Genomic DNA, 23,786 nt, shown 5'->3' with positions numbered 1-23,786 from the left:
ATCCTAATGAGGCCTCAATGTCCTTGCCTAGGGTGACCTGGGAGTCCTGCAGATCAACTTTTGCAGTCCCTTAAAAGGTTTAAGTGTTTCCAATCACCTTGGAATAAACACTTTTTCTGAGCCTGGTCTCATAGCCAAATTGATAAGCAAAATAAGAATCTAGGTCTTGGCCTCATTAGGCAAGCACAGGGGCTCCAGAAGATAAACGAGCCCTGGCTTGGTCTGCTGTTACCAACAGTGAGTTTGGACCGGATGACTTTCAGAGATCTTTCCCAATCAACATCCCTATGATTTTGTACTTTTTTGAAGCATCCACACAGAAACTCCAGAAATCTTGGAGATATCAAAAATCAAAGAAGTCATGCAATATTGGCTACAACATGTGAAAAAAGTGAACTAATGGACTGGGCATGCTACAAATGGATTGTGTGCGCTACAAAATAACTAGCGCATGCCAAGTAAATCATACCCAGTTTAGTGCAGAGTATGCCAGAAGCATCTTTCATGTCATTAATTTCAGTGATGACTATAGCAGAGCGGGTGCAGTAGAGGAGCAGCACTGAAAGATTTGAAAGGATAAATGTCAGATTCATCAAACATTATGTATTATCTGATAGGCTTATGCAGATATTTAGCTTCCCAGATGATAGAGATTAAAAAGGATTTATTGTTTTGTCAGTCCTTGTTGGCTTAGAGATGGCTTCTCAAAACGTGCTGAGCCAGCTGGTCAATATCATCATTTTAGATATATCAACTTCAATCTAAGGCACACACAAGGAGAAAACTACCACAGGTTCTGGGAATTAAGATAAAATATTAAATAACTCAAACTGAGAAAATAGAATGAAACAAAGAAGATAAAAAGTATCATCTATTACCACAAAAGCCAGCCCATTTCAGTACATAAAAATCCCACGTATACATGTCTCTATATCTTTTTCACTTTCCAGTTTATGAAAAAGATGAACATTCAAAGTGAACACCTACTAGCCTTCTCAGGCAAAAGTATAGTGGCCTTCATGAAGAATGTTCTTACTATGGCAGCTGAGACATACAGCATGAGTCAGCCGGCATGGCAGTGTTGCAAAGGAAGAGAGTCTCTTAGGCGTCAGGATTCAATTAGCTGGGCCTATAGTGATCTTAATCACTTATATCTGTATGTAAGACAGAAGGCCGAACATGTAATTTGGGAAGGGCCAGTGTTACATACATAAAGCTGACACACACTTAACAAGAAGCACTGTATATTATCTTCAGATTGAGTGTTTGAAAAACACAGTCACCAGGTCACCTAACTGCAGCCAGCCTCACTAAAACAATGAAGGTGATAGTGCCAGAGCTAGGATAAGAAATAGCCATCTTGTTCTGAATTAGCGTGAAAGAACCTAACAGAGGTCATGTGTGTAGAAAAACAGCTATATATTCTCCAGCAAAGCTGAAAATAAAGTCTTGTATCTGACTTGAGTCTTAGTGACTTTGCTTTAGTCTCACCCATTAGTTGAGAAATAGACTCAACTGCAGTCTGAACTGTATGAGAGGAAGATGGAAGTCCAAAATCAGAAAAGCATCCTTATTTGGGATGGTATTGGAGCCTTGTTTAGATTAAACATTGGCTTAACACGGCATTGCTCTCCAGGGAAGGACTAGAGTGTATTTATTCAAGGGCTCTCTCAAATCAGAGCCATGACGTTGCGTCCTTAATGTATTAAAAACAGTCCATTAATGCCTCTTCAGTAAAGCTCTTAATCATCTGTTGATCAAGAGGGGAAAAAAAAGCTCATACTAGCAGTAACATATTCATTAAGTAGGAAATGTTAGGTAGAGTCTTTTCCAAGATTAACAGAATGTCATATAATTTGTATTCCATGCAAAGGCATTCTGTTAGGAAACGGTAAAGACCCAGAGTTATTAAGGTATATGTGTATGTTTAAACAACACTCTGAATTTGTTTATCATGCAATTTTGCTTTCTTTTGTAGGCCACCCAGAAATCTTTCCTTTAGTTTTCACTACAAAAACTCAAGAAATTTTTGATTGCCGAGTCCTTGAAGATGTCACAGAAGAAAATTGTTTCAAACTTATTAAAAAACAGGACATCATTCAGGACCTGAAAACAAGAGCTGCAATTTCTGATTTCCACCCTGTTAAAAAAGTTGTCCTAGTATGTAGCTTATTTCATTCTCACTTCAAGTCTTCATGCTCTCAAGAATATATATTCTTTTAATGAAAAGGTCTGTCCTTGTTTGACTGTGTAAATACACCAATGCTGTAATATCCAAAGGCTATAGGTCCTAGATCACTGTCAACTGAAAGTTTCTCATGGCACACCATGCACATTTTTGTTTTTTGTTTTTACTAACTTTACATTAAAAGTATGCTAAAAGTAACATAAATATTACTAGTTCTGATTCTGTGAACTGTCAAAGCTTCACATATTTTGGCTTCCCCAAATTCATGGTCTACTTATTGAGAATCATTAAAACAGTTTCTCTTCTGTTTAATTCTCTGTAGGAAAAGATTAGTTTTATCCCAGAGGTTTTTAATTACAAAATAAAATCCATCTTTTCTTTTCAATTAGCACATGAAATCCTCTGTTAAGACCACAAGATTAGCCAAAGATACTGAATTTACACTATTGGTAACTTTGTCAGTCACAGACTTCTGTCTGTTTTGGATGTTATTTGCTAACACTTTTCCACTAATTGCTTTAATTTAAATAGGAATATCCAGGGGAAGAACTTTTGGTAGTTTTTGATGCAAAGTTCCAGTACGGACAGAACTTTTACCTTGTTGCTTCTGAGGAAGCCAAGGAAAACCTTCTGAAGGTAAGAAAATCCAAGTATACCATGGCATTCTATCTATATTTCAGAATCTTCTCTCAAACATACAGTTCAGGAATGGTATTGTATTCATAAGCATCTGGTGTGCTTAGTGTGCCAGAATGTTTCTCTAAAGGTTACTCTGATAATGGAAAAATATGTGTATCACTGTAAAAATATCTTTTATACTGAGAGAGACTGAGTGAAATTTTTGTATTTTACTTTAGAGGGCCAGTATAACCCCCATTGCTGCATTTTTAATCATAAGCATTAATTTCCTCTGCCAAGACACAGGTTTCTAAATAAGACATAAAAATAAAAGATTATAAAATATTGGGCATCTTCAAAGAGATATTATAATTATTTTTCAGAATATGTATGTATATATTCTTCAAATCATACTTCAAAATGTTCTTGAGTTCTAAGTAAGTCTAGATACATTTCCCCTTGTGCACTGCATCATAGGAGGAGGTTTATGGGTAGATTATTTAATTTTTCAACATGAGTTTGTCACCCAGCATCAGGAGAAGTAACAATTAACAGAAAAGCAAATTGCAATTCCAGGCAGGAGGGCCTAATGTAAAAAATCACTACAAATTATTTTTATATAACAGCGATTTACTTTCAAGACAGCAGTCTCTCTTTAGTAGTTTAATATTTAATATGTAACATTTATCAGAAAATTATAATGCACGAATGAATAGCACCTAACCCAATCGTACCCAGGGGCACTGTATAGCCAGACCTACTGCATTGAGGCAAAAGTAAAGAATATGTGAATAAAGACTGAAAATTGGATTTCTAGTTCATAATTACATTTCAGTAACAAATTTTTGAAAAAGCACTATTTCACACTGTTTGATGTCACAGCCTCCAGAAACTACCGAAGAAAAAGAAGAAGAAAAAGAAGAAGAAAATGGAGAGGCAACCCTCGAAGTCCATCCTTATAAGCCTCCTGTCCACAAACCTTGGGTTTCTCTTGGCAGTGAAAAGGAAGTTGAAGAAGAATCTGTTAAAGCCACTGTTGCAAAGGTCAGAATCGACAGATGTTACTCAATCAAATAAATATCACAACCCCAAATTTATTTTAAGTTCAAAAAAAGAGAGAGAGCTAGCTTAACTCCTAACAAAAACTGAAAGTGGTACAAAAACTGGGGTTTTTTTTTACAACTTTGTTCTTTTTAAATCCTGCAAATAAGGCATGTGAAACTGTATTGGACATATCTACTTCTTAAGCAGTAAGTTCAAAAGTCCTGATCATCTGGTCATTAGCGTCTCTGGCACTTTTTGCTCAATTTACTATCTGGCCAGATTACAAGTTGAGTCATTGTCATTATATTCTAAGGACCCAGTTCTGTTTCCATGGAGCCCAATGAACCCTTTTCATTATATGGATGGCACTTAAGTTGCATGCAAGACTTGTAAGGGCTCTCTACCTCGAAATACATGTTACCTATTACAGGTTATTACAAGCTGACTTTACAAAAAGACCTGTTTGATTAACTACACCTACAAATTATACTGAGAAAATTATACATCCAAAAAGTAGATCCACTCACAGCTGTCACCTACCTGGTCACATGTGGGGCATCTCCAAGCATTTAACTGTCCTTCAGTGATTTTTAGTCAATACCTAAATCCCAGTTCAGGGAAGACTGGCTAAGTTTTGATAGTTCTCAGCAACCGGACACCTTGCTTGTACTTTAATAGATGTCTGATTTTTCCAAAACTAGTTCACAGTCACTATATTTAACCCGCTTTCACAGTCTGAATATTCTGTATTCCACCTTGCTGGCAAGGTCCACTCAGAAGTATTCTCAGCTTACATTCCTTGCCAGTTCTGTGGGAGCTGCTGGAAAAAAGTACCTGGCTAGCAATCCAAGACAAAGCCATACCTCTCCACTGCCTGAAATCAAGTGCCTACTTCTTTTTGTGGGTAGAAGTCAAGCCACATCCCTTCTTCCTTCCTAGTTCTCACTATAAGGAAATTCCTCACTCAAATTTTTGTGGATCCTTTTTGGGATGCTTTTGTCTCCCTAGGCACTGCAAGGGAAGCTGAAATACCTCACCCAAAGTTGACAATTGCACTAAGAGGGAAGGAACGAAAAGTAAGGTCTTGGAAGTCCAATGCAGTAGTACATAAGACCTACAAACCCGTCCTTTAATTAAAGGTGCAGTTTTGACGTTGCATGAATTAGAAAATGTAATTCTCTTACCCTACTAGCAGTAATCCAAAACGTTACCTAAAGGCAACTTCTTGTTTTAGAAATACAAACCTGTCTTCTATTACATATATAGGTTATTTATATGAGTACTTCAAGATTTCAAAATGCAGAAATATAAGTAAACTCAGCACAGAAATCATCAATAGAACTAATTCTATATTTATATGAACGCTGCCATTTTACAGAAAGAACTTTCCATCAACTTTCTCCTCTGCTAACTACAGAAATATCTCTTTTCCAGATTAAGTATATGATTTCTCGAATACGCAGGAAGTTTGGTGCACCAATTACATTTACTGATAAGAATGCTTCACATGTAAAAGACAGTTATGTTGAATGCACGTCCTATCAAGACAAAGCTTTCAGTATTAGAATGCTTGAAAAAAATGTGGGCATACAAATGGTTCCAAAAGTAAGAGAAGCTAGTACTCAGACAAAATGGTAAGTGTGAGAAAATATTTATCAGCTTATTTATTAAGCTAGGCATTGTTTCTGATCTCAGCTAAAGTTATGTGAATTAACTCAACTCTTCTGGAATCACTCAGTTACAAACTGATTAAGAGAACAGAACTGGATGCTCTGTTTGCATCTTTCTTCTTTCACTCTTTTCCAAATAGTTCCTAGAAAAACTGATTATATTAAGCTTTTAATTTTACACAACACATGGATTTCTGTCTTTGAAATTGTTTCTGTACTTACTCACATTCAAATTTATGGATTCCAATGGATTAGGACCTATCCAAAAAATGCAGCCACGCAGTATTTTCCTAGACAGTTGTCAAATGAAGAGAAAGAAGAGAGTCTGTCATCTGAGAAGCTGAAAGAATTTTTTACATCAGTACATTTAAGGTAAAATTACTGCAGCAATACACATTAAAGGCTACCTGAAATAATATAGAATACAAGCAAGAACTCTTGTCTGTGTGGACCATTGGCCTGGTCAAATACTGATTTGTTTGGGTTTTTGTTTGTTGTATATACTTTTTGGGGTTTGTTTGGGGTTTTTTTTGCATATGATTTTAATATTAAAAATATTAACTTAATATTTGTTTCTATGAAAATGAACATGAAGTCTATGCATGTTGGTTTAAATAGATATTAGAACTGTTAAAGTTGATAGTGATACATCTTTTCGAACAAGCTGCAAAAGCTGATCTTTCAAACACTGCTCATTCAAGCAGAGTCTCATGCAGAAGAGCAAAGGTGTTGTCCTACAGCCCTTAGTCATGGGACAAGTCCCACTTACTGTCACTTTTTGCACAAGAATTGGAGAATTGCACTGTACTTGATTCACACAGAACTAGAGTTAAATTCTTGGTACAATTAGTTATTTATATTTAAATGGAAGAGAGTTTCCTTACAGTGATGCATCACCGAGGAATTAATACTTTTTCTTTTTTTTTAATGCTGTGGTCATAATTTTGTGTAAAACAAGAGCTGCCTCTGTACAGAAATATTTGTGATTCTACTAGTGAGTAGTCACACCTGGATTATTGAAAATGTTAACTGTTCTTTTCACAAGACAGAATGGAAATTGCATTGCAGCAAAATGAAATTATGAATGCTTTTTTTGATGACTGGAAGGCCCTAGCAGAAGATGAAAGCAGTTCTGGTGGCAAGCCAGATGTTTATCTTAAAGCATACCAATCATTCACAGATCTGCTCTATCTCAAGGACAGAACTATTAGCTGCGTTTGCTGGCATCCAACCATTTATGGTAATGTGGTTAAAATACTGATTTGAGACTTGAATGACATGTATTATATGGAAGCTATAAAATATGCATCTTTCATAAAATTATCAGCCTTTACATTTAAAAAAAAAATCAAAACTGATTTAGAACGTCTGAATTTCTGATTTGAAGCGAAAAATGAACTTTGTAGAGTTCAGACAGGCCATGCAAAGTCCCTCACTCTAACAAGTAAGTGGAGACCATAGGAAAGGGAAATTTCTCCCATATGAGGCTCATTTCAGTGGGGCTGCAACTGTGCCAGGTTCTTCTGGTGGCTCTGTATACCACTGCTGTTCTCCCCATGGCTGGTTCTTGTAGCATGCATAATACTTGTGAGGAATGATAGAGCCATGACGGAACGTGGCTCTGCTGAGTGCCAGAGAGCATCATGAGACACACTAAATGTCTCCTCCTGCTCCCTGACATGGATTATTGCTCTACAAAGCCAGGCTTAAAGGCGCAGTTAAGTTCTATATAAATGTCCTAGCTGCACAGCATACTAATAGCCAACACTACAGCCTGTGTAGGAAATTAATTTCGCTACAAAAGATTTGATTTCCTCATGGGTGGCCAGGACTATATACTTGTCACATCATTTCAGGTGCAGTATTGCACCATTAAGGAGAAGTAGCACAAAAGTTGAATTTTATCCGGATCCTTAGGTTCTACAACTAATTGTTAAATAACTTAAGTAACAAAAATAATTTCCTTGAAGTTGGTCTGTAAAAAGAAAAATAGAAATACATGCTTGGTTTTTTAGATTTGTTTTTTTGTTTTTGTTTTTTTTTTTTGCACTGTATTCAAAATATAAGTCACTTAGAATAATTAATGACATGTTGAATCTTGAATTGTTTCTTCTGAGAAAATTAGTTTTCTCTCTCAATCAGGGATTATAGCAGTGTCAGCAGGAGACCAACTTTATTATGAAGAGCAAGTTAACCTTTCTGAAAAATCGTTGCTGCAGCAATCAGTAATACTTTTTTGGAGTTTTTTTGACCCTATCCACCCTCAGGTATTTAATCAGGACTTTTAAATATGCCAAGTGTTTAAATAACAAGAAAGCAAACAATCAGTGTGACTGTATTTCTCAACTATTTTGTTTTTCTTCTTTCTAGTTAATGTTGGAGTGTCCTGAGGACATTTACTGCTTTCAGTTCAGTCCAAGTGATCCAAATATCATTGCTGGTGGCTGCATCAATGGACAGGTGTTAATTCTCTGTTTAAGAATAAAATTGGCTATTTCTGTATTTTCTTACAGTATAAAAATAAGGGTGACGAGATGTACTCAACATCCATAACAACACATAGTGTTCCAAGACAGATATCACAGTCTCAGAAATTCTCTGATGCTGTACTGAAGTTATGCCTGGTTATTCCAGAGTTGAGCCATTACTGTATGATGCTTCTTTACAGTACTGATAAATAAGTCAAGCTGTAAAGACTCTTTTATGTTGTTGAGACAGGTGCAGTCTTTCAATTGATTGCATCAGACTGAAGAGGAAATATTTTAAAGGCTTCATAAGTTCTAGTGCAGAGAGTGAATTTCTTCTTTTTTCCCCCGAAACCCCCATGAATTCTATATGAAAACAATGTGTATTAATATAAATGATGAAATAATACATATTATACCCGATTTTTTTATTGGAGGTTGTACTGTGGGATATTTCTCAACATGAAGAAAAGCTCCAAAATGCAAAAACTGATGATGATGCAATGAAGATGACAGCAGTTAATACGGTGAATGCTTCCGTTCTAAATGTATTGCAGTACAACCGTATGCCTGGGGTGAAGAGAGGCAAAGTTAGAACCCAAGATAGTGGGGAAAAATGGGCAAAGGTATCCCGACTCAAAACAGGAGTACATAATCTTTACAATGAGAGACTAGAAAGGATAAGAAACCTAATGAGTTCAGGAAATAAACCCATTATCACAATATAATGTCTACCTGATTAATCCAGCTTAATAGTTTTACTGCATTTTGTGCTGACTTGGAGTTCAATAAGACTGTTCTTTAATGGGCACCAGCACATGGTCAACTCTTGCCTAATGAAGCCTATCAAATACAGATAGCATTTGTTGCTGAATACAATACTGAAAAAGATTATGGAAGTTTATGGACAGAAAAAAAGGTAGCTTGGAAGATGAGAAGATTTCAGAAAGAGACGATAAAGAAGATAAGCCGAAGGGAGACCTAAGGGCAGAGGAGGAACTAGTAACATAAGTGGATGTGTGTGTGCCTGTGGAGGCACGTTAGAATCCTTTTTAGAGCTTCATATCCAAAGGCCGGTTTTGATGCTTTCCCTTTCTTCTTTTTTTTTTTTTTTTTTTTTTTTACCCCCAAAGGGAAGGTATTAGATGCCTAGAAAGTTCTATAAACTGATCTGAAATATGTGAAGAAGCATTAACAGTATGTAAAGTAACCTTTTTCCTTTGACAGGTCTACTTTTGTATTTTGGAAATATACTAAGATATCTCTCTTTAAAACATTTCTAGCCATCACTTATGCAAGTCCAAGACAGTAGCACAGAACCACCTCTAGTGAGATACTGCGCAGTCTCTTCCATACAGTATAGTCATAAAACACCAGTAACAGATATATATTGGTTGCCAGATTATTCTGAGGTGAGTCTAAAAATTAATTTTTCTTCTTTTTATTACTTTCCTAATCTACTACCTCAGAAATCAGTGTAAACTCAAGATAAAACATTAAAGATCCAATTATTTGTAATAGTCTTCGTTATTTCTCATTGCATTTTCTAAATACTAAATAATCTGGTGCCACTTGTCCTGTTCATTATGCTTTACAACTGTGCTGTGTTCTCAGCCTGATACGAATCTGCTTATACTGGAAAAAAATTTTCGTAGCTTTACTGAAAATTATAATTCAAAATTATAAAAAGCCTTCCGTATCTAAAATATGTTGAATTTCTACTATGAGCAATCCAGCCTGCCACCAAGAATTCACAGAAATAATTTCAATTAACTAAATATTTAGGCACCAAAGAATAGTGTTACTGTAGTTACCTTAATTCTCCCTGGGTGCTGTCTGTGTACTCTAAACTTACATTTTCTGTGATGGTTTTAAAGCTCCGTAGTATGTAGGATCTATGTAGTTAAAGGGTCCAACACTATTATAGGAGTATCGGATGCTCATTTACTATTAAAGTGCTGCAAATTGTTGCCCAAATTAATTTGAAATGCAAGTGTTGTCAAATGCAAAATAAAAAAAAGCAGGTCAAGAGGAAGAAAAATGAGATGTTTAAAAGGTTTATGCAAATTAATATATCAGTAATTTTCAAAAACAAATTTTTAAGACTTCATAGATAATGCAGTCCTTAGCAACATTACCAGAAAAGTGAGGAAAAGGGTGCACATATATCATAAAAAGAAAGCTGACACAACTGTTCATTGTTAAATTATGCTACAGTAGTACCCATGGATACCAATTCGTACCAGATGTGAAACACGAAGAAAGGGACTGGATAACAGAATCCTGTTGTGGTTTTTGTTGTTTGGGTGGGTTTGTTTGGGTTTTTTTTGCCAAAGTTTAGGCTCAGAAACATGTTCTCATGTTCATCTGGGATAACAGATACAGGAAACCCGTGCTTGATAAATAACACTGACAAAGGAATCACTTAGCCAATATTTAACAACATGTACTAGGACAAACTTTTTGTTATGTAAACATGGAATACCTGTCAGCCTTTGCACTGCACTGCAGTTTTTATGGCAGAGTTCCTAAAATCAGCAGTTTGTTATTACATATCAATGAAAAAAGTATTCAAAGTCATATCCAGAACCTAATCCAGTTTTGCACGGTTGCGAGACTACCATTTTGACTCCAGGTAAGCAACCCTTGAATGAAAATAAGAGTAGGATTTGGCCTAAAAACCCCCAAAAGCGTAGCTGAAAGTTTGTCACATGGTTGACAAGTACAGTTTTAGCCAAAAATAGATGTTTTGCATGGTCTGAAAATTATATTTGGTCAGGGCATAGCCTATAATCACTTGTTCCCCCCCTTCCCTTTATTTTTCTGAATAAATTAAAATAAATTTCATATAAAACAATGACTACTTGGTAAATGATAAGTACTATGAAACATGCAGAACCTCACATACACAACTAAACTATTAATAATTAACATTTGAAGGTACAACTGCCACCCCGCAGTGTGGTCTGAATGACAATTTAAGAGAGATGACCCATGGTGTAAACTTGGTGAAGATATATCACTCCCACTACACTTAACTGTTTGAGATAGATAAATTTCTCAATTATTTGCTCTTTGGTTAAGCTGGATAAAAAATTTACAAGCATGGCAACCTAAGGCATGCTGACTTGCAGTGGTACCAGCCAGTATCCTGCTGACTTCATTTAGAATTTTAGGTGTCTAGCAGGCAAAGCTGATATCAGTTCACTTGAAGTACCTTTATCAAATGTCCTGACTTTATAACTACAGGTTAGTAAGTCCTGATTTTCAAACCTTAACCAAGCAGAAACAGTGACTTAATTTCTAGAAGCCCATTTTATGTGTTGAAGTATTTACTTAAAAAAGTGTGTTGTCTCTCATCTTCTCCCCCTGTAATTATTATTACTGTTATTTTTAGGACAACCAAAGGGGTGCTACTTTTGAAAACAGAGCTGGAGTTCGCGTGCAGCTTGTAACCTGCTCCCCTGATAGGTACATACAATATATACTCTACAAGATGTCTTCCAGTTTCCTTTGGAAAGTTTTATGGAGCGTACTCTGTGATTTAACTAGCACACTTCTGGATTCCTATCAGCTTATCCTGAATAGCTAAAATTCTGCATGCAGAAGACAAGCACATCAAGATCTTGGCCAGTTAAGCCCTTTACAGTAATGGCATTAAGGGTTCATTAACTGAAGAACCTCCCATGTATACGTTTATATTCTTTGTATACCTTAAGAAGCATCTTGGCCACGTATGCATTGGCCTGAAGAGCCATACCACCACACTTACATTGATTATGTGACCCTTGCACAAAAAGCTATTAATGATTTTGAGGCCAAAGAAATACTGTAAATTATATTTAAACTTGGAGACTTAGCTGGCAAAATTATTCTGTATGAGTCTCCTTTTTTGTGGACTAAATAGTCATGATGGTTTTGAGTAAGTATTATCTAGTGTGAAAGATTGTCAAGGGGGCAGAATGCAAAAAGTGGAAGTAAACATTTAGCTTTCACGGCAGCAAAAGGTTTAAGGATTCAAGGCTGCATGTCTGGGTTCAATCACATATTTGCTAGTTACGTGAAAAGGAGGGTCAGAGGCAGCAAAACTTGGTAATGATACAAAGTTATTTTTCCTACTCAAAACCAGAGAAGACTTCAAAGAATTAAGTTAGAAGAATGACTGCAGTGTAATGCAAATAATGCACATGGAAGAAATAATTTAAAGTACTCACACACCAGGGTTCCAAATTAAAAATATCAACCTAAAGTAAGAGCAGGGGAATCTCTGTAATGTCACCCATGAAGAGCACAGGCCCTAAGCAACTCCTGTTAGAAAAGGGAAAGAGATGTCAGAATGAGGAAAATTATCATTGTCTATATCAAATCTGTGAATGGATGTCCAGAGTAGAGCAACAGGAACAATCACAGGGATGAAAATTCCAGTGAGGTGACAGATTCAAGGGAGTGGGACCACTTGCCTTGAATGTCAGCAAATAAATCGGTACACACAAGAATTGGGAATGAGGTTCTATTTGGATTACTAGGTTACCTGCGACAGAGTTCTGTCCAGTTCTCTGAGCCTCCAGGAATTTTACCCGGGTAGTGCCAGTAACTTCACCCACTAACCTTCCATAAACAAACTGTAGGAATTTGTCTGCCTTTCAAAGTCTCTACGCAAAGTTTGAAGGTGAAAGGCTAAAAAACCCCAAACTTTAAAATATGTGGAAAACTGCATCTGACTTTGAAACATAAACAGGGAATAATATTATACAATCATTTTGCAGCTCAATATTATTTTGGGATATTCCAGCCACCAAAGTTCTTGAACAACCTTCATCTGAGAAAATGAGAGAGGAGGAAATTTTTGATACGCCCCTTGATGTTCCAGATACTCTTAATCATCTAGATCTCTGCTGGAAACCTCTCATAAAGGTACTGTACGCAACTATAGAACAGAAGGATCAAGTAGATATGGCCAGAACTCCATAGGAATGTATTCTTTTGCTTCCCAACTCCTTACTTAATTTTTCCAGAAAATTGTAACTGACTTGTGAATTTCCTTCTAATTATGAAATGAAAGATTTCAATGCTCCTCTGAAACTTTCAATAAAACACATTTTGAAAAGCTAGCTCACAAGAAACAGCATGACTGCCTCTTAAAAACTGCAGTAGGTGCAACAGTAGTTGTGTTAATCGTGTAAGTTCCTGTCAGCCTTTTCAACTGCTCTGCTGTCTATCTCAGCGGGTCAAACTGTTCAAACATGGTCACGGTCAACAGACCCATAATTATTGGCAACACAACAGCCAATCTGATGAAAATGGTCATAGCAGTTTGTAAAAAAAGTAAGGCTGAAACTAATCCGTTAGGTAAAAATAAATAATAATTTTGGACCTGCTAATCTGTGCTGCTCAGAATAGCTGCAGCTGGTTACAGTTGTTGAATGCAAGCATGACCACTGGAGCTCGTGGGGTTTTTTGCTACAAATATGGCAAAATCCTTACAGGGAAAGGACAACGAGAGAAACCACAGGTTTGCATTTTCTCTATGCTTGCACGTGAGGCAACAAATACTGTTCATGGAGTATTACAAACTCTGCTAATTGAAAAGACCTGTGCCATTACAGAAGGAAGTCATGTAGTCTTGTACTTCAAAGACCTGACAAAAGTTATCACATGAGTTAGCAAATGCATTTTTTTTCTGAACAGATAAACCTGTGCGAAAGTGATACCAACACAGAATACAGTCCCGTCAGAATTAGTTTAAGGGAACTGCATTATCATTACAAAACCTCAGGTAATATTTTTAATACACCTTATTGGGGAGAATGTTTTAATAAGCTTATATTTCAGTATATACCTAATGAAAGCTGAGCAACAAAATGCTGTATAGCTAAATGCATCTGGGGAAAAAGGTTTCTTAAATGTACTGGTATTCAAAGTGCAACATACATGTATTGACTACAAAGATACATACACGTATTGAATACAAAAAGAGCAGTTCCATATCCACAGTAACTCTGCCAGGTTTCACTTAATAGCCCGTGCAAGTCCCCCATCTGGTCTCTTCATCCCTGAAACAGTATGTCCTTTTCGGCCCTTATAGAATACTATTTTTAGAAACAGAATCCTGCGATAATGGTATATATTGTAGGTATTTCTGTACTGCTTTGGATAGAGCTGTCACCCTTCACTACAGAACGCAAAGTGCTAACTTCACGTTATGTAGAGATCAGTTCTTACTGTGGTTCTTTGTGGTGGGGACACATTACTAAGCCCTCTGTAAAGTTGGCAAGCTGACATACAGGTGGCCCAAGAGTTGTACCAGAAAACACCTTTCTGGCAGCTGATCTGCTGTGGCATCGCTGCTCCAGTGCCTGCTGTCCCACCACAGAGTGCAGCAGGCAGGTTGTGCCATTCGCTGGAGCAGAAACATTAGTTCCTGGTTGCAGCAGCTAAAGGGGATGCGTAAGGGCACTTCCCACAGAGACACTGATGCTGTGTAAAACTGATGAAGAACAGAACGGTGCTACCCTAAGTAGTTGTCTGGGGATGGGAAGCACTGACTTCAGAGCGGCTGCAGCAATAGGGAGATTCCACCAGGAAACAGTTAACCTGCAAAACTGCGGCTTTACTTGGCAGTCTGTCTTCATCTCTGCCCTTGAAATTCTCCTTATCCATGGACTACCTTTACAAGACTAAGGATTTGCTTGGTCTGATGAATTCCAGTGTATAATAAATAGATGTATCCATACTGTTTCCCAGAGAAGGTGCAATCTCTGAACACACTGGAAGTCCCTGCCAAAGAGAGCCCATACACAGAGATGAGTACTCCTTCGAGCAAAAATCTGAAAGCACTACAGAATATCTCCACCAGCTTTTTTGTCGGAACTGAAGTAAGTGAAAATAACAGATTGCCAATGAAAATGTTAATCCATGATATCCAAAAGACTGAACCATTAAATAACAGAGTTTTCACAAATGTATGGACTTGCATATTTTCTTCAGGTGTTAACTAAAAAGATCTTTCTGGGCACGCCACATTTTACTCCCATTTTAATGCATTTAGTTACTTGCTTAAAATAATACTAACCCCCCAATATTTGATAGACTATGAACCCTTACTTCATGGGCGGAATTAGAAGACATTTACAAAATATGTTGAACTTAACTGCCTGCTATCAGGAACCAGACAATAATTTCTTATTCCAGAACCCATAAGATTAGTAATATTTTTTTAGTGTTTCCCCAAGTGTCAGGTGAAAACATTTACGCTACGCTTTCTCCCACAACTTATTTCTACTTCAGGAAGTCCCAGCTATTCATAGCCTTCTACCTAACCTACGTATCTAAAATTCCAAAATCTTTCCCAGTTCTGAGTTGATATGGAAATGAAAATTTGGCTTCTAGCTACCTTTTTGCTTCCGGTCACCTTTTCCCCAAACACTGGAGCAAAGTATGAACTGTAAAAACCAAGCACCTAATTCTTCAGGAAGGACTGCCACTGCTTGCATACAGCATGGTAAATAAAGCTGTTTTGGTGATACATAACTGAAAAATGGTGATCCAAAATTTTAGTGGTTTTTCAGTCATTACCTGCAAATTTAGTTTTAATTTACTCAGAACATGTTTAGTGATGGTTATAATTAAGTAAAGTCACAGTTTAAAAGTAAGTCACCTTGCTATAAGCCACCAATCTCTAACGTTAGCATTTACTTGATTTTTCTGGCATCACAGGATGGAGAAATTGTTTATTTTGACTGGAAAATGGAAATCGATAGTGACTTGGCAAAACCAGTTAGTAAGTTCAAGTTTCTCAATACCTATTTAAATCTTAATATATTGCTCACTTTAAAATATTTGCACCTATATTCTGTCATTTTCAGGTTCTTGCTCATCTGCTATAATAGTCTCTCTCACTGATGACAGCAGGATTTAGCAGTAGACCCTCAAAAGTGCAAGCAGTTGAGCTGTCATGACAGAATAACAAAAACCCTTGCCAGTATCACAGGTGCATCGCTAGGTACCTATTGGCACAAATCATGAAAGTAATCATTTATGGCAATTCCAATTCCTATACCTTGTGAGCAAAAAAATGAGGCTAGAATCTTTGAAGCCTGTGCTGGATCCTGCACTCTTTTTCCCACCCCCCTCCCCACGTAGCTCCCATTGTGAAGATGATCCCTAAAGCACTAGTCACAAGCAACTGCCTTTTTCATCCCATTAGGTCAGAAGTACGCTCAGAAATACACCACCCACACTGAAATTATCAACACTCTCCAGAGATCTCCATTTTTTAAAGACATTGTTCTAAGCATTGGAGGCCGGAATTTTGCCATTTGGAAAGAAGGGGTTACAGTAAGTTACTTTAACACAGCTGTAACATAATTGATAGATATACAAGACAGAACTATAATAGCCTCAGAGACTGTATTTTCAGAAATGGTTGTAAGTCACAAAGCATCATAGTTCAGAAATAAATTTGGTTTAAGAAGAGCATTTCCTTTTTCTTCAGATGGGAAAACTATTTTAGAAATAGCTTTGTAAACCTGCCTTTTACAGAAAAAAAAAATAAGTGATCTTCTTTAATTCCAACCTTGTAAAAACTGTAGCTTCTCAACAGATTATTTCTGCTGCTAGGGAAACTGAAGAATAAACATAATGTGTGCTAAACAGGTCTGAAGAACTCTTATCTAGGATGCAGTCTTTTCATTATGTGAAGACAAAGAAACACGGGGTTTTTTTACAGTTCTTCTCATGTAAGAATCCAGGTTAGCTGCACCTGGCAAAATCTCAAGATCACAGATTTTAAGAGCAGATAGACAGATTACTTTAACAGACTGGAAGTGAGATATCAGGTTTTGTACTTCCTCACAATTCTCTTTATCTGCAGAAGGTGATCCCAATTTTGCCATTGATATACTTTTTATAATAGGATCATTTCAATTGTGAATGTTCTCAAATGACAGGAGATTTGAAGTAGTGAATGGATAGCACTGTTTGATTGTTGGGTTTATCTTTTATTTGTTTTCAAAAAAAAAAATAAAAAATTAAGACCGGCCCGATCCTTCAGTCAAGCTGCTCTGCAGGAAGATACACTGCAGGACAATGGTCCTTAACAAGACCGGGAGTTTTCTTCATTGGCAGAGACGATGGAAATATAGATATTTGGGACTTACTGAAGAAAACTTATGAACCATCTCATTTCCAGAACATATCTGAATCAAGGATCACTTTCATCAGCCCGTGTACTGCCTCACGTATGTTGACGGTGATTACACCTTGCTGTGCCACCCTGTTTGCAAAATGGCCCATGACTCCAAGGCACACTAATCTTGTTACAGATGATCTTATACCATAGATAAGTACATACTTCCACTAATTTAACACTGCACTGTATATTCAAAAATGCATGTCAGTTCTACGTGTACTACCATAGCATAAAGCAACTGAAAACACTTAATTAAAAAAAAAGAGTTTGAAGAAGTATAAACTTTAAAGGGGATTTCATTTGTTAAGAAAATACGAGAGCAATAAAGCTGCTTTTTTGCTGCAGTGAACAATAAACCAAAAAGACCACAGCAAAAATGAACCCTCTATAGCTCATGTTTGGGTGGAGGTATGTGTTCCTATTGGAATTTAAATTGTTTATATGGCTTTTGTCAAATATCTTTCAGCAAATCAGCATTTAGCTGTTTCTGATGATCTTGGAGTACTGCATGTTTTGGAAATCTGTCAGACACTAAGTGAGGCTTTGAGGAACGAGGTTGGTAAGAATTTTTATTAATCTCTGTGACACTTTATCCTGAAAACTCCAACACAGAAACAGGCCTACCTGGAAAAACTTGCCTTCAAATGGATGACAATTAATTTGAGATCAGTATGGCTCTACTCTCCAAAGATCACCTGCAGCAAAGCTGGCTTTTCACAGAGCTCAGGTAGGAGGCACCTAAAGGAAACCTGGGTGACAGCTGGCAGAGTTCCATTGCTCCAACCCGGCTACATGGAAACACAGTAAAGAGTTCAGCATTTTTTGCCACATGCATAAAATGACACCTGGTTTCATGCATTAAAACAATGACATATAATGCATGGTAATATAAACATACCGAGTTTCTCTTTCTCTACACTTTCTTGTCCACATTTGCATCATTATTTTTTTCCTGTAAATTTGGTACTTTGATTTACACATCTTAGTACCTGATTCTAGCTTAGTTAAAGCACAGTTTGCAAACTGTTACTAACATTACCACTCATTCATTCTCTTTTGACATAAGGACTGTACGTACTGAAGGGGCATGGGGACAAATGAAACAGTTTTAATTTCTCTTTATTTCAACACCATTTTCAGTCGTTCTTTACCCCCACCTCCCAGCCAAAGATCAAGCTAGTGTTTTCATCTCATCCAGTCTAGCAGTCTTGCCTGCTACCTAGTCTGTTATTTTTACATCACAAAATCTTCTTCCCATCCTATCCCAGTTTTAAGTTAAGTTTATGTATGCACTTAAATAGTTTCTAAACATCCCAATAAAGGTTTGCTGTGTGCAGAGCTACAGTATGTAGCAGTATAACACCGGGTCAGCAGCCTCCTTTTAGTAAAAGTAACTTCTCCACAGCAAGGTAGGAGACTAAGAGCTATAACATGAGGAAACACATTGCTTCTGCCTGAATTACATGTGTTTTGGAACTATGCTATTTAGGGCACAGAATTATTAACCCGTGAGCAGTCATCAGTATTTAGATTACGTTAATTCTAACTGAAGCGTTCACTAAAAAATACTAAGTTGTTCAAGAGACTAACGAAAACTAAAACACAGAATCCCAGGTAAATGCACAGCGTAATACTGAAGTATGGCATTTCATGGTTTCTTTGTGCCTGAAGTTGTGTCAGTGAGGATTTGGACTGATTTAGTGAAATCACTAACCTAAAACTAGTTTAGTTATTTCAGTGCAGGTTCCTGAAAGATGACCTACTTGGAGTCAGTGGAATAAAAATTATTTAACCCCATGCATATTTGTATCGAAAATCAATTTGTTTCAGTCCATATCTTTATATTTATTTGTATAAAGAGAGGTATCTATATTCCCAATATAGATAAACTAATAATACTGTTCAGATCATCAGCAATAATTCTGTGTCTTTGGGTGTGTAATGACTCTTTTTTGTCATTGTGTTAATAGCATGCCAACATACTTGATTATTTTGAAAGAGAAGTCAAATATCTGAAGTACTGTGAAAAAGAGTTTCAAGAGTATCAAGAGTTTCGAGCCAAAACAGAATTGAAGTGGAGCTGGAGGCACCAAGGAAGAAAACAGTAAGGATGTTATGCTTGGAATTAAGAAAATTTTCTTTGTTTCTTTGGGTCTTTAAAAAGGCACCTGTTTTGCTAAGAAGGATTTCCCATAGTGTTTTCAAAAATCGGGATGAACATAACCAGAGTAGCTTAGCAGCTCCTTATTTCGTATTTACAGTTCTTAGGAGTGGTATCGATGCTCCTAGTTTATGCGAGTTCAGGTCTTGGTTAAGTGAAACTCCTGCAGGAGCATTAGAGCCTACGGACCTTAAACAACCCTGAATTTGCTTTTCTTTTCACACCAGTTGCTCTTTCAAAAACTTACATTTTGGCAACATTGCTCTTTCAAGCCAGGAGAGACTCTAGCCTTCTATTCTTAGCCATTCTTAGCAAGGCTTTTGACACTGTCTCCCATAACATCCTCATTAGGAAGCTGAGGAAGTATGGGCTAGACAAGGTGACAGTGAGGTGGATCGAGAGCTGGCTGAGTGACAGAACTCAGAGGGTTGTGATCAGCGGCACAGAGTCCAGTTGGAGGCCTGTAACGAGTGGTGTCCCTCAGGGGTCAATACTTGGACCAATTTTGTTCAATATATTCATTAATGACCTAGATGAGGGGACAGAGTGTATCCTCAGCAAGTTTGCTGATGATACCAAGCTGGGAGGGGTGGCCGACACTCCAGAGGGCCGTGCTGCCATCCAGCGTGACCTGGACAGGCTGGAGAGCTGGGCAGAGAAGAATCAAATGAGGTTCAACAAAAGCAAGTGTAGGGTCCTGCATCTGGGAAGGAAGAATGCCAAACACCAGTATATGTTAGGGGCGGACATGCTGGGAAGCAGCTCTGAGGAGAAGGACCTGGGGGTCCTGGTAGACAGCAAATTATCCATGAGCCAGCAGTGTGCCCTTGTCGCCAAGAAGGCCAATGGCATCCTGGGCTGCATAGGGAAGACTGTGGCCAGTAGGTCGAGGGAGGTCATTCTCCCCCTCTACTCTGCACTGGTGAGGCCACAACTGGAGTACTGTGTCCAGTTTTGGGCTCCCCAGTTCAAGAGGGACAGGGAACTACTGGAGCGAGTCCAGCGTAGGGCAACCAAGATGATTATGGGACTGGAGCACCTCCCTTATGAGGAAAGGCTGAAAGAGCTGGGACTCTTTAGCCTGGAGAAGAGAAGGTTGAGGGGGGACCTGATTAATGTTTACAAGTATCTAAAGGGTGGGTTTAAGGAGGACGGAGCCAGGCTCTTTTCAATGGTTCCCAGCGACAGGACGAGGGGCAATGGGCACAAGCTAGAACATAGGAAGTTCCGTTCAAATACACGGAAAAACTTCTTTACAGTGAGGGTGACAGAGCACTGGAACAGGCTGCCCAGGGAGGTTGTGGAGTCCCCTTCTCTGGAGATTTTCAAGACCCGCCTGGATGCAGCCCTGAGGGATGTGCTTTAGGCAACCCTGCTCTAGCAGGGGAGTTGGACTAGATGATCTCTAGAGGTCCCTTCCAACTCTGAAGATTCCGTGATTCCGTGATTCTTGATTCACATAAGGATTTTGCCTATCCATTCTTTAGTAAATGGTTTAATGATACCAGCTAATCAACCAAGAAATGACAATTCAGTCAATGTTGCCCTAGGCGATGCCTCTTTTAATTAATTTGTGATAGGACTGATAGTATCCACTGGAAAGCAATGGGGTCACATACAGTTATGTGTTTTTCCTTCAGTGAATGACTGCTCTACAGAAAACAAAAGAAGATATGGAGGAGCAAGAAAATGCAGACTATATGGTGTTTCTGGACCTGGAGAAGCAGATTCTAACGGATTTAGGACTAGTAAAGGGAGAAGAAATACTTTCCTCATCAGATGCTTAAAGATCATTATCACCTTTAGAACCAGAAGTTGTTTTTTATTTCAGGATCTCTTTATTTCAGCAGAACATGTTTAGCTTCAGAAATAAAGCGTCTCGCAGTTAGAGATTGTTGTTTTATTAACTTTAGCCATTTGTTTACTGACAATGTGGTTAGAGAACAACTGTTTTGGGCACATTTCCCCAACTATCTTTCATTCATACAGTTATAATGAATATTCTGTCTGTTTAGTTTTCAAAGTTCTGTGTCTGTCAGGACTCTACAAACTGTAAAAATCCTAAACACAACTCAGCCGGTCAAACCAACATGCCAGTATTCACCCTTCCAATCTACATCCCCCTGCTCCCACCCGAGTGGAAGCCACACATCTCCAGCAGTTACATTCACACAGGCCATCCAAATTCTGCTACTCAGCTCCAGCAAGCATCTCCTCCCTCATCGCCAAAGTATTCATTCCTCTTGAAAACTTAGGGACAAGCAGTCAGTTTTGGAGGTTTTTTGAGAGGTCCAGGACATTTCCTACTGTGGAGATACAGTAACCGAAAGCACTCCAGAGCAAAGGACGCTCACCTGAGACATCTCCAGCCCCGCGTGCCTGAGCTGTGGTTGAAGGGAGAAGGGGAGGTATGCAGGTACACGGGTACCTCAGATGACCACAACAATCACAGTAACACAGGAGATGGAAGGAGCAACTCCTCGTGCAAAGGCTCTGCTCTCACCTAAGGGATTTAAAGATCAAAACTAGACCCTGAGTTGCTCTTATAAATCAACAAGCCATTGCAGTTCATGAAGCACAGGAACAAAGATTTTTTTTACACTAAAGACGATTTCCATCATTAGCTAGCTTTATTCACTACAACTTCCACAGGCAATTTCCCCAACTGGCATGTGCAGTCACCCATATTACAGCAGGGAAGAGAGGTGGCCATCACTGCTACAAGAGGATCTATCCCAAGAAGATTGCCACAATGCTCAAAGGGCACCACACAATGACACTGCTTAGGCGCTCAATGGCAATGCTCCCTCAACAGCAACCTGGTTCTCTTCCCTTAAATGCACCCACAACAAATATTCACCATGCTATAAAGTCTTCTATTTATTACTTACTACACTTAAATGATAGGAGAGCCCCTTACATCTGAATCCATACATTGATACACTAAAGGAGGACCATATAAATTACTAAACAAGTTTCAGGGACTTCTGAACCAAAAGCATAGATCTGACCACACTATTCATAAACCCTTCAAACTTCACAGGCTGAACCACTTTTACTTTCCATCATCAGATTAGAAAATGATTGTTACTTAAGCCTGGCAAATGCTTACAAACGGAAAACCAAAGCCGTTAAAGTATATTGTTCACTTGAAGAAATGAGTATTATTTAGAACAAAGAGCTTCTACACCAAGCACACCGTGGCTGTTGGGTGTGTGCACTTGTCGAAAGACAATTGTTCTTGAGAGATCAAACGGTGTCACACAGAAGTTTTAATATTTACCACTGTAAATGAGTAACAGCTCATGAATATTAATGTTCATCCTCCATCCACAGAGACGACTCTTTCATAAGCCGTGTTCTGCTGGTTGCTCGTTTCAATAGCCAGGCCAGACACCATGTAACTGAGCAGACCCTGTCAAGCAGAAATTAAATCTATCAGAGGAGGACAGATTAAACTCTATACGGGTGAGTTCACTCTTTCCATGACTCACCAAACTGTTTGAGGGTCACAGACTCCTGTCAAACAAATGTCCATATGGTCACAGTAGACACTAATGCACAAAAGACGAGTGACACACGGGGGATTTGCGGAGAGGATCTTTGGCTGGCAAGTGATTGCCAGCCCCAGTGCTCTGCTTCGTCAGAACAAAGCGTAGCCAAATACGAAACAGGAGCAGTGGGAGTCTCCTATGTCCCAAAATAAACATTGCAAATTGGTTTTAGGTAGCGTTAAAAACATGCCACTTCGATTTTCATGTACTTTTAACACTTTAACTGAACTTTGGTCAGATTTAAGATAGGTTTGGTGCCACTAGATAAAACTTGGTTTGAAAAATAGTCTTTTGTTAGTTTGAAGTTTAAATGTTACAGTAATATTCCTTGTTCCTCATATTAAACTACGTCTAAATTAAACCCAATGAAAACTCAACAAGATATCCCTACCACCTGCAGCATAGCATTTGCAGTCAGAGCTCAAACAGGAGGAGAACACAGTTCCGCTGCTAAATCAATATTTAACTAACAACCTGCTCCATACGGATGTAAACATCCCACAGCCAACTAATTAAAGTGCTCAGTGCTCTGTTATCAGGCCTGGACTTCAGTAGAACAACAGCTCAGATCACCATCAAATCACAGATTTTTGATTAGCAGTGCTGCAAAGTACATATACGTTAAAGTCAACCCTACGGTTATGACTTACCTGGAAAGCCCAACCGTCTCCCCTTCGCTGTGGCTCTGTAACTGCAACCCAGAAGAGGCAGCAGCCTCAGCACGAGCCTTGTGGTGAGGCACTCCTGAGAGTTTTGATTAAGAAAATATCTCAGGAGGCCAGCCGCATTTCAGCTGGGTCTTTCTAACAGTGAGGACAAGGAGGCAGCGGATCAGGGCCCCACCGATCAGTGCCCCCTCCATCCCCAGAGCAAAGCAGCCCGGGGAGCCGCAGGAA

General features: G+C 38.3%; 2 protein-coding genes across 6 annotated transcripts in view; one reads left to right on the top strand and one right to left on the bottom strand.

The window, feature by feature from the left end:
* The window catches only part of DNAI3 (dynein axonemal intermediate chain 3), a 31,315-nt gene extending 10,100 nt beyond the window's left edge, over nt 1–21,215 (top strand). For both annotated transcript variants that reach the window (XM_054212030.1, XM_054212029.1), the window contains exons 4-23: nt 1,979–2,160; nt 2,720–2,824; nt 3,689–3,850; nt 5,285–5,484; nt 5,776–5,892; nt 6,570–6,760; nt 7,663–7,787; nt 7,891–7,980; nt 8,423–8,512; nt 9,269–9,397; nt 11,383–11,456; nt 12,752–12,899; nt 13,674–13,761; nt 14,730–14,860; nt 15,702–15,765; nt 16,192–16,322; nt 17,020–17,224; nt 17,642–17,730; nt 19,146–19,279; nt 20,977–21,215. In XM_054212030.1, the coding sequence (XP_054068005.1) occupies nt 1,979–2,160; nt 2,720–2,824; nt 3,689–3,850; nt 5,285–5,484; nt 5,776–5,892; nt 6,570–6,760; nt 7,663–7,787; nt 7,891–7,980; nt 8,423–8,512; nt 9,269–9,397; nt 11,383–11,456; nt 12,752–12,899; nt 13,674–13,761; nt 14,730–14,860; nt 15,702–15,765; nt 16,192–16,322; nt 17,020–17,224; nt 17,642–17,730; nt 19,146–19,279; nt 20,977–20,983 (2,462 nt within the window). In that variant the 3' untranslated portion in view covers nt 20,984–21,215. The remainder of the gene's footprint in view (nt 1–1,978; nt 2,161–2,719; nt 2,825–3,688; nt 3,851–5,284; nt 5,485–5,775; nt 5,893–6,569; nt 6,761–7,662; nt 7,788–7,890; nt 7,981–8,422; nt 8,513–9,268; nt 9,398–11,382; nt 11,457–12,751; nt 12,900–13,673; nt 13,762–14,729; nt 14,861–15,701; nt 15,766–16,191; nt 16,323–17,019; nt 17,225–17,641; nt 17,731–19,145; nt 19,280–20,976) is intronic.
* The window catches only part of MCOLN3 (mucolipin TRP cation channel 3), a 50,168-nt gene extending 26,593 nt beyond the window's left edge, over nt 1–23,575 (bottom strand). For 2 of the 4 annotated variants that reach the window (XM_054212031.1, XM_054212039.1), the window contains exons 1-2: nt 22,620–23,575; nt 21,691–21,839 (exon numbers count right to left, since the gene is read on the bottom strand). The gene's annotated coding sequence lies outside the window, so the exon portion shown is untranslated. Of the gene's footprint in view, nt 1–21,690; nt 22,563–22,619 lie in introns of those variants that run through there. The other 2 variants (XM_054212032.1, XM_054212034.1) reach the window with 2 other exon arrangements.
* Between the last annotated feature and the right edge of the window lie 211 nt (nt 23,576–23,786).

The sequence above is a fragment of the Rissa tridactyla genome, chromosome 8 (assembly GCF_028500815.1).
Source record: "Rissa tridactyla isolate bRisTri1 chromosome 8, bRisTri1.patW.cur.20221130, whole genome shotgun sequence".
In the NCBI taxonomy this organism is placed as follows: Eukaryota; Metazoa; Chordata; class Aves; order Charadriiformes; family Laridae; genus Rissa; species Rissa tridactyla.
This window is presented reverse-complemented; position numbering and strand designations above follow the sequence as displayed.